The sequence below is a fragment of the Melanaphis sacchari genome, unplaced genomic scaffold (genome assembly GCF_002803265.2).
Source record: "Melanaphis sacchari strain LSU unplaced genomic scaffold, SCAv2.0 Contig22_pilon_pilon, whole genome shotgun sequence".
Lineage (NCBI taxonomy): Eukaryota > Metazoa > Arthropoda > Insecta > Hemiptera > Aphididae > Melanaphis > Melanaphis sacchari.
Genome location: NW_020271107.1, coordinates 3,040,573 through 3,059,529, shown reverse-complemented (window position 1 = coordinate 3,059,529; position 18,957 = coordinate 3,040,573). Strand labels below are relative to the sequence as shown.

Sequence of the window (18,957 nt, the reverse complement as noted above, 5' to 3'; positions counted from 1 at the left end):
CTTCCTTTTTCGTTTGTTGAGTTGTGCACCGATTAGCTGTTTTCTCAAGTAGTGCACTTAGCTTATTTTTTTTCCTAGTACCAATTTTGTCTTTCATGTGTGTATGAATAATATGTAACTATATTATACTATGTATATGTAATTGAACTCAATTATTATGTCATACCTTATTTATAATTGTGCTGTGTAGGTATATCGTTGTATATATTTTTGTACCTCGGGCAAAAGCCTGTTAAATATTCTAAATTAATACCTAAAACGAAATTTTTTGTGTACTTATACTCGCTTTAGAATGTATTACGATTAACGAGAGACTGTGTTTTGTTTTAAATATTATGATAAATTGTATAATAGCGTTGACATATTGTGTATTTTTTTAATAATTATACAAAACAAAGTCATAGGTAGGATTATATTATATATTTATTGAAATTTGAAATGCAAATAATGTTGTTAAATATTGATAATACTTTAATTTTAATAAATATAATGACTAAACGAATTTGATATTTCGTAATATATTTTTCTCTGTTGTTAAACTCTTTGCTAAAATGTATACCGCGTACGTATGATATATTGTATAATTCGTATGTAATATCAATATCACTAATAAACAATTATATTATCTATATTTATATTTATCTTATTTTTATTTCCCGATGTACATACCTATTGTAGAGTATCATTGATTTTAGAATTAGACATATACACACCTGTATACCTTCTTATGCCTGTTATTGGCTTTTTATTTTATTGTAAGGTAAAAATCAGGGCTTGAATTTGGAAAAAAATATCTTGTTATTCGTTATTTACAATTAAAACGTTATACAAATTTTTAGTTTATCGTTATTCAGAATTTAAACGTTATTCAACTTTTGTGTTTAACGTTATTCAGAGTTAAAATGTTTAGTATATTTTATGATTTATAAGTTATAACTATTAAATAATTGGAAATTAATTATTACTTTTTATGATATACTATATACAATATTTTTTGTTATGTCTTGTTTGATGATATATCATATATTTTGTTAATCGTTATGTTTTATTTTGTGTTTTTTAATTATTTATGTTTATCGTTTACCGTTATAAATACGTTTACAAATTTCAATCGGTTTTTGTCAAGTATAACGTTATAATCATAACGTTATTATAACGTTTGCAAGCTCTGGTAAAAATGCATCCCATTTCCTTAAAACTAGAAGATTTTTGTCCCAGTTATATTTTACTATAACTATAGTTGAATTGTGCCTACATCACTGAGTATTGAGTAGTTTTGGATGAGCAGATGTAACACGAATAACGAATAATCATAATGCCACATTGTTAAGTTGTTATTGTTTCTACATTATTTTTTAAAGCGTTACATAATTTATCGTTTGGTTTTAACTGATTACCTACACTCTTATTATGAGTTGATCAGGGTTGGACTAGCTCTATAACACGGCCCGGGCAAAATAATTTTGAACGGCCTTAATGAAACTTTAATAAGTACCCCTAATCAAACGTTTGTTTACTAAAAATGTATCTTCATAATTCAATAAACAATATATACATAGGTGCATTTGAATGTTTTTATATTTAATGTTATACTTTTAATAAATCAAATTTACGCACAATATAATAACAAGCGTCAATAACCTATTTATTTTATTTTAATTCAAAAAAATGTAACAATAAATATATTAATACAACATAGAAAATAATTAAACTTAACTTTCCTAAACATAACGCATAAATTCATTTTTAACCAGTACTTGGCTTCTTTATTCATATATAATTAATATATTTTTTTATTTTAAAGAAAAGGAAAAACATAAAAAAATGTATATTTATTCATTTTATACTACTAATATACTTTTTAATACTGAACTTATGGACATAAATTAATAACAGAATTATGAAATTATAATACGTAAATACGTAAAGAAGGAGGTGACGCGGTCCCGCGTAATTTTCTGTTTGAATTCAAACGGCCTTTACGCGGAAAACCGCGGAACGACTTCTCTATCCAACCGCCAGCGACGACGGACGACGCCGACACACGATAAACGGCGTCGGAACGTCTTGACCGCCGATACCGCGAACCGGTCCGACGACCGGAGTTAGTTTAGTTTTTCTCATACACCGTACGCGGTAAAGTCACAAGCGATATCCCTCTCCGTTGACTGTTACAGTGAACTTATTTTACACCTGGACAATTTCACCAAATTGTCACCACCGAATATCTTGTTTTTTCTTTAACAAAACTTGTTTGTTCGTTTTCGCATCAATAAACCGGCGAAGACCGATTTTTACCGAAAAAAAAGGAATTGTGTTATTATTTTGCTACCTCAACATTCCACCTCCAGGTACGCATCAGAGGAAAATAATGTATTTATTCTAATTATTATTTATTTATGTATAGTAGGTAATAGCTGGTAAACGCAAATTTTATATTATATATTTATGCATATAGCATATGAGTAGGTAATAGGCTTATATAAACAAGTCTCATACGGAAAAAATTTCCCGACTATCATTTTTTTCCACATTATATTCATATATGTACCTAAATATAAGTCATTATCATTATCATTTATCATGATATTATATTGTTTGACTGTATGAAACTATTCAAATATAATATACAATGATTGGTATTTAAAAATTAAAATATTAAAGACTGCATTTATATTTTGTATTACATTGATATAATAACCTACCTATTAAGATGAATATTTTATAGATAAAAAAAAAAAAAAACGATTTAATTTAAATATGTTTATACATTTCAGTTTTATTGAGTTAGAAACTTAGAACATATTATATTACTAAAATAATTACTTACCAGTAATTGAATAATAATTGATTTGAAGTCGACAGAAACGTTAGAAAATTGGAAATTGGGCACAGACTTATAATATTGAACGTCCAAACTATTGAAGTTTAAAATAAAACTGTTATAAATCTTATAAAAAATATTATTATTATCGAAAAACAATTTCTTTATCGCATTAACGCGCATGGTACAGTCGGTACGACTACCTATCATATTATACACTATGTCTTCTTTTGTTTTCAAATTTCCATAGTTGTTCTATTTATAAATAATATGACAAAACCATTATTATCAATCGGCCTATCGCGATGTTAAATATGTTCAATCTTTACACTACTATAATATAGTAGTATATAGTTATTTAATTCCGTGTCACCGCATACAATAAGCCAATAAGTGACGTCACGCTACAATGCGATATTTTTGTTTTATTATAATATTAGAAGATTTATTAGACGTATTAAATTAAAAACAAAACAATTTGAGTGGCCTTTTGTAAATAAAATTACAGCGGCCCACCGGGGCATGCCCCGATGCCCCGGTGGCCTAGTCCAACCCTGGAGTTGATCTATTGTATAAAAATTATTTTCTCATTTAAAATAAGACTTACGTGATTACAAACAACAGCAGCTCCGACGTTGTACATCGTCTTTTAAAATATTGTGAATTTGAATCTTAATATCGTGAATTAAAATTTTACTTACCGACAAATACATTTTCGAACGAAAAACAAGTTGTATCATAAAACACCTATTGGTATACTTATACACTTCAAAACAGCAAGTGCCGTAGAATGACGATTCACGACTGAAAAATTTAACAGTAAATGCGATGATAGTTGTTTAAACGTAATTTTGGACAGATTATTACGTTTATACAATTACCTACTATCTAATCTGGTGAAGTATTATAACCAAATAATAGGAAAATTCAAATATCGTTAGAATATTGGAGACATAATTCATCAAGTAGATAGCAATACAATACAACTTGTCCACAATTTACCAAACTTTTATCAACAATTATTTTATTGGACGCAATTCATCAAACCTCATTTATTTATGTCGTGTAAGAAAAATTTCTTCAAGCCAAGGCTTATCTTCAAGTGAGTCTATTGTTCTCTGTCAATGATATACCTAGTAATTAGTAATTATATCAAAAATTCGTATTGTAATTTGTAAGTATTTACTGATTTTTAAAAAAAATTTAAAAAATAAGGCGATCAAGCGAATGCCGCTTTGTTGTACATAGATATCAAGTGCAGAGTCCTGTAAGTTAGTGTTTCCCAAAGGGTGTGCCGTGGCACACTGGTATGCTTGAAATTTGAAAGGTGTGCCGCGAAAATTTAAACTTCATATACATATTAATAAACCATTTATACTTGGAAAGTAGACTTACAATGTAAGTAGTGTAAGTAAGAGTACGTAAATATATTTTTAAATTTAAGTTTAATGATAATAATCATTTAATTATTGTACACGAAGAACGATTATAAGTTAGTCAGCGTATTCGTATGCTACAACTTACAAGTACATTTCACGGTATGTGCAAAAATTAGTTCAACCTTCGGCCTATTGTATTCTTTGATAGGGAATAGAAAGGGAATAGAGATTAATAAATTATCAATACGAATATTATTTAATAAAAAATAAACTATTCTTATATAGTTCAGGTTCGTGGTACGTAGTTTAAAATAAATAATAGCTTAATATTTGTTATTAATATAACAATAGTCTTTCAGTTTCTCTCTTCCTGATTGCTATCAACGACATTACCGAAAATTGTATGCATCCCGTTAAACTCAACCTATATGCTGATGATTTCAACTTCTGGTGCAGAAGTAAATCCAAAAACACAGTTCAAAGTCTGTTTCAAACTACTGCAAATAATTTAGAAAATTGGGAAAAACAAACTGGGTTCCAATTCTCTCCAGAAAAATCTAGCTATACTATTTTCACAAAAAAAAGAATGTCGATGCTCTAAAAATAACAATTAACAAAGTAAAAGTTCCACATCGAAACTCAGTAAAAATACTTGGAGTTATCTTTGTCAGACGGCTTTCGTGGTCCCCATACATTAAACATTTAAAAGCCTCCACCAGTCATTCTGTTAAAAATTATAAAAATTCTCTCTCATTCCTCTTGGGGTGGGGAATCAAACACTCTAATTAAAATTCATAAAGTTTTAATCCAATCAAAACTTAACTATGGCTCATCCCTTTACAGAACAGCATCCAAATCTCTCCTAAACTGGCTAGATAGTGTTAATAACTGCGGTTTGAGACTGGGCTTTAGGAATTTTCTGCAGTTGTCCTGTATACTGTAACCTCGCCAAATATTTTCAAAAGTTTCTTTAAATGCATTATAAGTAACTACAAAGACTTTCAGGAAGTATACACTGACGGTTCAAAAACTCATAAAGGTGTAGGATTTTCGATTATACTCCCAATTAAAAAATTATACACAAAATACCTCCGGATTACTCCATATTCACAGCCGAAGCTATAATCTTATGACCATTGAGATTATATTACAAGAAGCTCATTCGAAATTCATCATTCTCAGCGATTCATTGAGAACTATAAGAAGTCTGCAGAACCTTTTCAATCCCGGTTATATTGCATCCAAAATTCTGAACAACCTCAACCTAGCTTCCGGTCTAGGTAAAAATATTGTCATCATGTGGATACCTGGACACTCGGGTATAATAGGCAATGAAATAGCTGATGAACACGCCTCAATTGCCATCAACAACAAAGAAACCGTCTTAATTAATAAAATGTCATACGATGACGCGAAAAAACTCATAAATGAACGTACAAAATATAAACGGCAAAAAACCTGGAACATACTAAACACAAAATTAAACGAAATAAAAAGAGACATACATCGTTGGATTAATCCTAACCTTAACCGTAAAGAAAATACGGTTCTCAATAGACTCCGTACTGGTCACACCAAAATTACTCATGCTTTCCTGATGGCAAGAGAGGAACCCCCCCATCTGTCAATCCTGCGGAACCTTGTTAACAGTCAAACACCTAATAGCCGACTGTTTAATGTTCAATCAAGATCGGACCGAGCACAAGATATCCTACAACCTAGGTCCTAGACGCTTCACTTGGACCCAACCAAAATAAAAACCTTGATTTAATTAAGTTTATGAAACAAACAAAACTTTTCAATCTTATATAAAAAAAAAATATATATATATTATTATTAGCTTTTAATTAGTATAATAATCTTATTTGTAACTAATGGCCTTTGTTGTCGATGTTATTTTTTGCGATCAATAAAAAAAAATATACATATAACAGTATACATTAGGTTTCAAATAATTATCACGAATAATATTTTTAAAATACAACTAAATAACTAAAATCGTTGTTCTTCTTATTTTGTCATAATTTTAACTTCAAATGTCCATACTCTACAATTATAAAAATTGAGCTTAAACATTTTTTTGAATTTTTAAGCTTTAGAAAGAACTATGCGTGACAAATTTTGAATTAATAGTTCAAGACTTATACAAAATTATATATTTTTGACTATTAAATAATTTACAAATTTTCGTGATTTTGATAATTCTTAGAAAAAATTTCTAACTATAATAATATTATATTTTAATTTAATCAGCATATCAGAAAATCTTTTTGAAGAAATTGTTTTTTTAAGTCCTCACTAAGTCCTATTTATTTATACAATTTTTATCAGGCCTAATATGAGTCTATTTCTGTATGGAATTTATGTTAATAATATAAAGAAAAGTTATAATAATACAATTTTTGAATCAATATATCAATAAATGTTTTGAAAATAGTTTTAATATATTCTGATTTTTTTTTTAATGAAAATAAATGTACCTATACTATACCTACTAAATTCTAATAGCGTATTCCCAATTTTTAAATTTTTTTTTTTTCGAGTTAATATTTATATAATTAATTTTATGTTCTTATTGAAAGCAAACTTCCAATACAATAATAAAATAAAATTTCTAATTGCACTCAGCTATTGAAATGTAAAAAAAAAACTCGAGGGTCACAAAACAGTTTTAATTGCGTTACACCTTAATCAACGTTCGTGAAAACACTACTTACTAAAATTAGATGAATTTATTTTCCCTAGCCCCTACTCTAATTACAAATTGTTATTGCTAACTATTAATTACTATGATTTTTCTTTCAGATGTTTTCAATTTCAAATAATGGAATCATTCATCATGAATAATAGTTATATAACTTATAATGTATACCAGTGACGTCCACATGTTATATCTATTGTGACTTAAGCCACACTTATTTTTCAGGTGGATGTATGGAGGCATTTTAAACAATTTTATTATCAGTTGATTTAATTATTTGTAATATTAATATAAGTAGGTATAAGGTATTAATGTTAACTAATAAATAATTTTATGTTTGTATTACCTAATATATATATATATATACCTATATGGCTATATATAATGATATAGAATATAAATACAAAAATGATTAAAATGAACAAGGTACCTAGATACTTAATTCATATTAATATATTATAATATAGATATCTAGCAATAATAATTTATTTTTAGATAACGATTGAACGACCAACTAAAACTATTTTTTACATTTTAAAACATTAAAGTGATGTGTTGCAAATGTTGCAATGTTGCAAAAATATTTTTTAAAGAACAAACTTGCTATTGTTATATGATTGGGGTGATGGGATTTATCGTAAATGGAAAAATATTTAAGCCTCACTTATTACAAAACTGCTGTGCAACGTCACTGATGTATACAATTACAAAGGTTGCACAATTTCTTTTAGTAAATTAGTATTCTGTTTTCTGAAATATTTTTTTCATTTAAATACCACGATATTTGCAAGGAAACGGTTATATCGTTATATAATAGGTATATCGTGATTTTAGTCAAACCGAGCTTCTTTTTAACGAGTGTTGACTGAATGTACTTACTGTCGTACTATTTTAGATCAAATGACAAATACATATATTGCTACTAGGTATATGTTAGATATTAGGTACTTATTAGGAATCAGGGGCGTACCCAGAAATTTTTCAAAGGGGGTCCACATTTTTAAAATATTAAATAATTATGTGATTAAAAAAACAACAAACATATTAATTTATTGACTTAAAAATTAAGCAAAGTGTTAAATATTACATTTATTTTAATATAAATAATATAATTTACTAGTACAATCTGTGGTTTGCACCTTAATTATTCGGTTAATCAATTGGGGGAGTCTAGACCCGGAGACCCCTCATTGGGTACGCTCCTGTTAGGAATACAATAAATATATATATAATGAAAATTGAAAAAACTAAATTTTTTTATAAATATAAACAATATTATAACTTGTATTTTTAAAAGTTTTCTAAAAATTATTATTTCTCTAAAAAAAAAAAGGGGTAAGATGGGTAGGCTGCCTGTCCTTTTGTCGGTCCGATAGAATAGGAAATTTAAAAATTAATCTTATAAAACTAAAATTGTACACGGTATTGCCATCTAGCGATTGAAGTCGACGGCAGTTGCTGTCAATTTATTAGTGCATAACAACATTGGTAGATAACGATGACGTTATATTGTTAGTATATTATTTCGTTAGTTCGTTCGATGAACTCGCAAGTTAAAAATTAAAATAAAGTTTCTAAGGCAATATAATTTCAACTTGTAAAGTAAGTAAAAATTGTATTTGCTAGTATTTAAATTTTAAAATATAGTTTAGCTTGTTCAAATTGTCTTTGCACAAAATCGTTTTTCATTTGATATTAATTATTATAATACATAATACACATATAGTTTTACACTTTTATTTTATTTTTTAAATCTAATCAATTTAATAAGTTACAAGGAGTTTGATTGTATGATATCTAAATATAAAGGTTAAATAAAAAAACGTTAACAATATTTTTACTCTATCATTATACATCCGGATTAATTGATTATGAAAAAAAAAATATCTGTGCTCAGTCAATCGTGAAGGCCACCAGGCGGGCTACTTTGTTGTCTGGCTGTTCAGTACCATAAATACTTCAACGTGGCTAGTATGTCACAAAAATTAAACTAAATAGTCCACTAGCATACGGTCACAGTACGCGTTATATACACGCTATAAATTCTGAGTGGAGCAATAAATGTATTGATTTAACAAAGACGGGTGTTTTTATTTTTTAAGTATGCGTTCACCATTTATAATAGAAAAACTGCTTTCATTTTAAACTTTGAAGGTGTTTTTTGATAAAAAAAAAAAAATAGGATCTAAACTTCTGAAAATTTGAATTTAAAAATATAGAAAATTATAGTCGCAATATTTTTTAATTAGTGTTTTCGATTAAAATATTTACGAAATTTGTGAAAATCGTGAAAATTCGCAAATTATTTTGTAATTAGAAGTTAGAATTTTACATAATTTTTAATATTCATACCAACCATCAACCTATACCTAAGATTTATTGTTTAAATGTTTAAAGTATGCATTGACAACGAGCCCACTGCCTTTAACAAATGTCTTTATTCAAATGAAACTTATACTTAGTTTAAATTTTCTACGAAAAGGAAGTAGTATATCTAATAATAGTATAACCTTCAAAATTCTAAAAATTCAATTGTAAACAAAAATATAATTTAAAAATTTCTTGTATGATGTATTATCATTTAAAGATAATGCTAACTTACACAAATTTTAAGAAATAATTTAATTTTTCACAATTAGGTATATATTAATAAAAGCCCTTAGTTAAATATATATATATATATATATATATATAAGAAATTATAAATTACAGTAACATTATTTTGTTAAATAATTTAGAAAGTATATGAAACTTGAAAGATAAAAAAATAAATACTAAACAGTGAGCTTACATATTATTCATAATGTAATTAAAATTACAATCAAATTCGATTTTTTAATATTTTATCTTTGATAAAAATTAAGAACAAATTAATTCAACTACTTTTAATTTAGTTTTATAAGAGACATGAATGTATTATATATTACCATTCATATCGATTCCGGTAATAATACAACTGATCATATAAAATATATTTGTGAACATCTCAATTCTTAAATTGAATTGTGTAATTATCTTATCCTATAATAAAATTAAATAAAATAATGAATTCATAGTAAATAGGTAAAAAATTTATTAGTTTTAAGACTATTGATTATATTTGGTTTGAAAGGGGAGCTTCTTATTGTATTCAATACTCTATTCGGTATGGAGTTAGTTAAATAGTTATAATTCATATTACTCTGGTGATAATTAGTACCTACTAATAATTAGTAGAATATTATGAAGTAATAATAATAAGGAGTTAGGACTATCGACTATGTGTAACACTGTTACTACCATATAATAATATTGAAAATTAAAATTCAATAAAAGATAATAAGAAATAGGTATAGGTACCTAATAGATATTACTACGTATTAATTGTACATAGGTACTATATTAGTTCTATTTCATAACCTTGTTATTATTGATATAGTTTGTTTATATTTTAGTAAAATAGAAACATAATGATGTTTGTGTGAAAATTGAGACCTATACATTTTAGAAAACGATCCTACTTTTCTCTAGATGTTATTTGACGTACTGCAGTGACAAGCTTATTGTTATTTATCAAGACAGCTATAAGCAACCTATTCTAAATTGCTTCTATTCTATAGACAAATGTGACACCAAAGCGGTCACATCTCAGATGATAATATTCTGAGCACGAACACACAAAGGAGTTTGGGTAAAGTTGCACCTAAGCAACGATTTAAGTACGGTACACAGTTATCAAATTCGGCGTATTTTAATAAATTAACTCTGATATTTCTAGACTGTTAACTATACGTGTTTAGAGTGACTGATAACTTGGGAGTTAAGTTTTCTGGAAAACGACAATAATAACGTATTTATTTTTTACACAACATGACTACAGACTAGATGTCTAGGTACTGAATATAGGTTATGATTAATGAATAATGATATCTATATAAAAACAATAAATATATTAATATAATTATAATTTATAAATTTGATATTAAATACTATGAAAACCTTTGATACAACTAAAATTTTTAAAAGCATTCTACAGAATATCTCTCTTTAAACCCGTAGTTGATTTTTATTATTTTTACATTATAATAAATCATAATCTTTAATGATAACAAAAACTAATTTCATACTTATAATAATATTGAATAAAATAACACTCTTTTAGAAAAATCCTAAATATTCCTTATAATACTTCATACAGCATTTTTATATCAAAACGTAATCATGTAGTATAGAAAAAACGAATATTTAATAATAACCTAGTTCAGGATTTACAATAATTGTATCTGGTTCAGAGACATTTTTATTTATTGAGTAATAATTAAGTAAAAAAAAAATCTTGCTTATAACTATTCAGTTCCAAACAGTTTTATATTGATATTATACTTGAATATTCTAAAAAAATTACGTCATTGCTAAAATCAATACAAATAGGTTTATAAAATTTAAAAAGCAACCTTAAGAAGCTATTGAATTTTAGTTGTTCAATATATAATACATTTACAATATACACGTAAATACGTACTGATATAATTAATTTTAGAGAGTTAATTAACTATAATAATTATATTAATAAGTAAAAAATATATTAATTATTAAGAGAAATGTGTTAAGACGTATTTTAAAACTATATTTTAACAATAATTATTTGCTAATAAAGGAGGTGGGTATAAGTGGGAGAAGAGGTCGTTCATATTCGTATATCGACGTCAGTTATTTAATAATACATTAATCAAGTTCATATATTATAATATAGTTTAATATGATATGATTGTACAATATGGGTGTCCCCAGACATTTTTCTAGAGGGGGAGCAAAATTAATTTGAAAAATAAATAAAGATTTTTTTATACATTTTATTTATAATACATTATCATGTTTTGTCATTATTACAATTAGATATTACTATTATACATTTTGTTTATAGAACATTATAATGTTTCGACAGTATAACATTAAATTATTACAATTAGGAAACAAATTTAAAATTCTAGGGGGGGGGCAAGCGTCCAGTCTTGCCTCCCCCCCTAGGGACGCCCATGGTGTACAAAACTATAACGTATACTAGATGTGTGTGATGCATAAAATATTATAGGTTACTTTTATTATAGCTATGCATCAGGGACTAAAATTGTGTGTAGTACGACACACTTTGTGTAGTACGAAATGCTAAGTGTGTAATACGAAATTAAAAAGTGTGTAATGAGCAATGACCTGTAATAATTAGTAACTTTTTTTACAGTTTATTCTTCAATAATTGAAGAATTATTGTTGGTAAATAGATAGATAAGAATTTAATGTACAATAACATATTGTAAACTATTCATTATTTAAAACTGTCTATAGATATCTTTATTCATGATAATATCACAAGCAATGATACCATCTAATATCTATGTTATCAATATTTTGATTATTTGTTTATTTTCTTATATTATCCATGAATATTGCTATTTTTAGATTTATTATTATATTATAAAAACATTGATTAAGTTTACAGTATAGTAATGAATATTATGAATAGTATATGATCATAATCAAACTATTTATATCAGTGCTTTTGAATATTGACTAGTATATCTCAAGATTTTATTTTAATTAATCAATTTACGTGGTATACTTTATTTATTATTGGTCCTGAACAATTAAGTATTGTAAATTTACAATATTAAAATATTAAGTATTAATAATGCATAAGTGGCTAATAAAAAAAGAAAAAACAATTGATCCAGCTACATCTACTGTTACCAATCATAACAACCATACTAATTATGATATGCCTGTAGAGCATAACATTGAGAGTAATACTACAAATAATATTACTACTTGTTTTGAAAAAGTTACTCAGACTAAAGGTAAGAAATAAATAAATTATGAAAGACATTTATTGCAAATTGTTTTCAATGATTATAATTATAATCATAATAATATTAATTTAAACTGTTAATATTTTTATCAGTTTATATTTTTTTAAGATAATTTATTATTAGTTCAGTATTAGGATTCTAACTTTAATTTGATTAGGTGCATTATATATTTTTAGATGATGTTTATTTTGAAATTATTAGTAATGATAAAAACAATTGTGGTGGAAATGAAGCTTTTGATGTGGCAAAAAAATTAAGTTCTGTTAATGATACTAATGATGATTTGTCTGAAGATCCTAGTGTTGAGAGCAATATTATAAATAATGCTTGTTTTGAAAAAGTTCCTCAGACTAAAGGTAGGAAATTAATGAGATGCTCTATTTGTGTTCAGTATCCAGGTACAGTATTGATACACACAAAGCAAAAAAATCATGTACCAGCTATTTGTTCTTCTGGTGGTACTATTCCTAGAAAAAATATATTTTCTAACCATTTAATGTCAAAAGAACATATTGAATGTTTAAAAGTGCATCGTTTGTCTACTATATTAAAAGAAGACAAAACTAAAGAAGCTCCTTTAGATAAATTAATCTCTGTTCAAAACCTAAAGGTATCTCAAAGAATCAGTGAGTTAATGTGCACTGTTTTTAATGATGCTAAACGGGGAACTATTAGTGCATGGTCATGGCCTTCTTGTGAAGTTGCTTATTTAAAACGACAAAAACTAGATATTCAGCAAAAATTTAGTCCATTAAAACCTTTGGAAGGAGAACTTCAATATATTAATCCACCTGGACATAGAGAAATGCTTCAACATATAGTGCTTGCTGATATTCCTGAGCTGAAAAATAAACTTTTGTCTTGTATTTCAGTTTCTTTACGAGTTGATGGTTCTGTTGATCGCTTTCAAATAGATAATATTCATGTAATGTTGAAAATAATTACTAAAGAAGGAAACAATGATTTACTTTTTTTGGGATTTGAAGAACCAGAAACCAGAGGTGCTTTAGGTTACTATAATGCAATAAAAAAGTCAATTGAACATTATTTAGCTTGGGATAAAATACTTCCACTTATATCTTCTCTTGTCACAGATGGTGCTTCAATTAATGTAGGAGAAAAAAAATGGTTTATGGGCATTGATAACAAATGATAGGCTTTTGATTAATATGCCTTTAATAAAAGTTTGGTGCGCAGTACACCGCAGTGCGTTAGCTTGGGAAGAACTTACAGCAAATGTCGTGGAAGTAAAAAAAATTATTGAATCATGTACATCAATAGCAACATACTTTCATCAGTCTGGTCTTCGTACTAAAGAATTAAAAAAAATTGCAGATGAGAACAACATGTCTTTGTTACATTTACCCAAATATTTTGAAGTCCGTTGGACTGAATTTACCTATAAATTATTTTATGGAATTATAAAAAACTGGTACATTTTAGTATGTTATTTTAATAAGAAAAAAGAAGAAGGAATTGTCAAAGAAAAATCAGTAGCAGTTGGATTTTTAAAATTTTTGACAGATTTTAATAAATTAAAACTCTTATGTTTTCTAACAGATCTGGGTTATGTCTATGGACGATTTCAAAAACAAATTCAATCAGATGAGACTTTAATTTTTGATGTGGAAGACAAAAGAGACAGTGTTATACATATTATTAGTACAATGAAAGAATCACCACTTGTTGGAGGTTGGGAAGATACTATTATTAACACTACAGATGTGTCATATATTTCCAACAGTGAGAAAGATACAACAACATTTATGCTTAAAGGGTTCCAGCTGTTTGACTATGTTTCAAATTCTAGAAGAAAAATTAACCATCAATATGTAACAGATAATAGATCTTTTGCTGCTATTCGTAACGATATTCTTGAACATATTTATAATTACATGCTCAAAAGATTAGACACAACCAACTGGTCTAAATTAAAGCCACTGAAGATTATAAAAATGTCAGTATCAGATATGGAACTAAAAGAATGTCATTCATTAATTTGTCCAGATTTTAGTTTAGTTGATTTTGTGACTTCATATAAAGAAGCGTCTGGACATTCTCAGATTAAAGACAAGCTTATTTCAACTAGTGTTCTCAAAATATTGATAAATTGTGCAAGCTGGGAATCATTAACTGTTTCAATAGTATGTACTTATTTTAAATATAACAAAATAATATAAGTCAATATACCTAAGACTTAGGTTAAATATATTCCTACTTAATTTTTATTTTTAATCTAATAATTTTAGTTGTAATTTTTTAGGCACGTGTTCTTGCAATGAAACCTCACAGTGCGGATGTTGAGCGCTTAATCAGTTACTACAATGTTATTAAAACTGCAGACCGTTCACAATTATCTCCAGAAACAATAAAAGATAGTCTTTATATTAAGCTGAACATGCCAACATTGAGTGAATTCAATCCTCATAATGCAGTACTAGAATGGCTTAAGTCAAAAAAAAGACATAATAAGGTATATTATAATGCCACTGATAAAATAAAATATAAGTCATTAGTCATTACTAATTGAAAACCAAAATATAATTATTTGTTTGTTACAATGTTCAGGCTCATACTTATGCAACCAAACAAAAGTGGTTTGGGGGAGTTTTCCCAGAAGCATCAGAAAAATCAACTCTTTCAATGGTAGATGAAACAACAATTAACTCAAACCTCATCCATTTTTTAAATTTCTAATTATAATTTATTGATATTGTATAACTTAATTAAATATATACAAACAGTAATAAAAAGAAGACTAATAGTTAGATTAGGTACTTACATACTATATTATTCACAGTTTTTAAATTGAACATTATCCATAATTTATATATAATGAATGGATTGTAGATAGTGTTTTCAAGTTTGATAATATTTTATTGTAATGTAGTTTGTATTTTGTAGGTAAAAAAAAAAAAATAAAAATAAAAATTTACTACCTTATGCTTATGTGTATAGATTAAAAAAACTCTTTTGGGGGGTGTGGGGGGCATAGCCCCCCACAGTAACTCCAAGTTTAATATACAGTGTGTAATACGAAAAAAAATATATTTTAGCCTCTGCTATGCATTCTTACTCTTATAGTATTTTTAGTCTTAAGATATAAGTATAATATCGTATTTCGTACATGACATCAGAAATTGATAAAAAATATGTAATTACTCTAGCAAAAATTTTAAATCTCAAAATATTGAACCGGCTACTACTAACCAGCATCACAACACATGGGTCATATATATTATTGTCAGCTAGTTCTACTGAGAACATAATTTATTAAAAGAGCAAAACATAGTTACCGAATATTTCGTATAAGAAATAACCCTATTTATCTATATATATATAAATAACGCAGAATAAAATGCGCGAGTACTGTGGTAAGTAATAAGTACATGTTATTATGTAAACTACAATCATAATTCATGACGCGTGTGTTTAAATAATGCGGTACGTTTTTGTCTATCAACTAGGTATTTATTAGTACACACTACATAGTAGTACCTGGTAGGTAGCCGGTAGGTACCTAACAATTACTTGTAACAACTACACTGACTACTAAGGCCAAAAAGAAATATTAGTTAGTTAACACCGACTTGTTAGTTGTTTATATAACCTATTATACGGGTACAACTACTCTAGTTTACACGTAAAATGGACACAATAAACATCTATTTTAAGTATAATAACAATATTATGTTCATATTGACCTATTTGTTTTTGTATCGCATTGTCCATGATTATTAATAATTAGTTTTCATTTTTATATTTTTTACTCCGGATTAAGTTAAAAAGGTAACACCTAATAGGTGCATGCTCTTTAATATATTAAAATTAAGTAGTACTCATACCTATTATGTAAAAAAAAAAAAAAAAAACAACTGTAAAAATTTCAGTCTTAGTGTAAAATTTTAAAATGCTGATTTTAAGTAAATTTTTCAGTTTTTAGTAGTTCAAGGGTTTTTTATTCAAGATCTTAGTGCTTCCCATTCTGTTATTAATTATTTGTTCAAATAGTTTTTATCCACTCTAAGCAAGTAACAATGATAGAGAGTTTCATTTGTAGCATTATAATTTATAATAGTTCATATAGTTATTAATTTAAATTTACAATTGAAAATAAAAGTACTATGAATAAATATAAATATGTACATATACTAGGTACATAAATTATAATAAATATACTTTATAATTTTGTATTTATTTATTATTATTTTTATACTATTAATAACTAATAAGTAATAAGCTTATTTATAATATAATAAAATACATTCATATATATATATATATAACCATTTTTCAATTAACTTAAAATTATTTTATTAATTGTTTTTTTGGAATAAATTGTGTTTATTATTTTCATTTGATTGATTTAATTATATATTGATAGGCGATAGTTATAAAAATATGAATAGCTACCATTGCTACCAACTATTTTTATTTTCATACTATGAATATATTGTATAATTTATTACTTATTAGTTATTAACTATTCAAAAATATCTTTAAAATGGTTAAAAAAAAAAAAGAAAAATTTCAATTTTAAATTCTTTAATGTTTATTGTTTAGCTTCTGTTGTACAATTAAATGTATCTTTTTATTATCCATTAGATAAAGTAATTATTAGGTAAGATTATATGGTGTACTGTACTTTATTTGTTTAAGACTATAGTAATAGTATACTACACATTTCGCAAACTTCTGCATCAATAGAATAATCCAAGACAGTTGGGAATCCTTAAAACGTCGTTTTCATTGCAGTATAATATAAATGGATCTATAAAAATTTCGTTCATGTCAATTAAACTTAATGGTAAAATTTTATTAATCTTTCCAAGATTCTTTATTTCCATCGTAAATTATATTAATTTACAAATGAAAATCATGAATAAGTAATGACCACAGATAATAGTTATAAGTTTAAATAAATAGTTAGGTAAACTGAATATTATTTTTAAGTTGAATGGATATTTTAAAATATTATTATAGAATTATTAATATTTAAGTTATTTTTAAAATATATATCAGAATTAAAAATTAGCCATGTATCGAATATTAAGCTAAGATACTGAATCAGTCATTTGACATACTTTTGTTGACTCACGGTTTCTTGTGCACAGAATAGTATTGAGCTGTATAAAGTTAAATTTAAAAGGAATGATAAGTTATCGTTTATCATTATCGAAAAATGATTCTTAGTAAAGCTTGGTGTGAAGTTTGAACTTGCCATTTCTTCAAGATCGTTTGACGCAGCAGTCGGAAATTTTTTATGATAATTAGAAAAACAACTAAAGAAACCAAAAAATTACTTCTTGAAAGTATAAGAATTAAAAACCTGATTATCGATTGATGTAATATAAAGTCATCCAAAACTTTTATAATAGGTACTAATTAAATTAATTTATTCAAATCTTTGCATAGAAAAAAAAAGTAAAAAAAAAGAAAATTGGCGAAAAATATAAAAAAAAAATGAAATAAATTATATAAAATTTATACATCATATAAACATTTTTGCTTCTAATTTCAACACACACATTTGAAAATTTATATTATAATATATTATGATGTGTTATTGAACAACGAAATTTTACAAAAATAGTTATTTTTGATAATAAATAGTTCTAAAAAGTAAAAGATTTCTGTTGAATACACAAATATAATCTGATAATATAACCAGGATATTTTAATTTTAGTATAGCTGCAAGTTTAGGTAACAGTAGTATTATTTTTATAATTATTGTATCATAAAAATAAAATAAATTTCTTAACAATTACTTGTTAAAAAATATTCTCAGTAGCTTGTACCTAGAATATTTTTTATAATGGTATTCATGCTATACAGGCATATAATTACATTACTTTATAAAAATAAAGTCTTAGTTTTAACACTTTTAACACTACAATATAATTGAAATTTAGTATATCTATTATCTAGTTAAAATTATGACTTATTAAAGAAAGAATATTGACCCTACTTTTATAGTTTGTTCAATGTATTCAATATTCATGTATACAAGAGTATCTCAGTATTTCCTCTAAATATTAAAGAATTTTTTATGATATTAGTTGCAACGTTTGGGAATCGGGAATAATATAGAATAGTAAGCAACTTATATTTTTTTGATTTGATAATATTTTCTTTTAGGAAAAATGAAAAGTATAACACTCAAGATTTAACCACAATCTCAGAATATTTCAATGTAATTTAGGTATATA

The 18,957-nt window shown here is 26.1% G+C and overlaps 1 protein-coding gene across 1 annotated transcript; it reads left to right on the top strand.

Moving 5' to 3' along the window:
* The first annotated feature begins 13,912 nt into the window (after nt 1-13,912).
* Nucleotides 13,913-15,444, top strand: LOC112594471. The gene is made up of 3 exons (XM_025339262.1): nt 13,913-14,891; nt 15,011-15,220; nt 15,316-15,444. The coding sequence occupies exons 1-3, from the start codon at nt 13,917-13,919 to the stop codon at nt 15,442-15,444; spliced, it is 1,314 nt and encodes a 437-aa protein (XP_025195047.1). The 5' UTR covers nt 13,913-13,916.
* The last annotated feature ends 3,513 nt before the right edge of the window (nt 15,445-18,957 follow it).

What these genes read in the sequence shown, in the direction of transcription:
- LOC112594471 (XM_025339262.1), top strand. Translation starts at nt 13,917, where the DNA reads ATGCCTTTAATAAAAGTTTGGTGCGCAGTACACCGCAGTGCGTTAGCT. An exon ending in AATCATTAACTGTTTCAATA is followed by an intron (nt 14,892 to 15,010) that starts GTATGTACTTAT and finishes GTAATTTTTTAG; the next exon opens with GCACGTGTTCTTGCAATGAA. An exon ending in CAAAAAAAAGACATAATAAG is followed by an intron (nt 15,221 to 15,315) that starts GTATATTATAAT and finishes TACAATGTTCAG; the next exon opens with GCTCATACTTATGCAACCAA.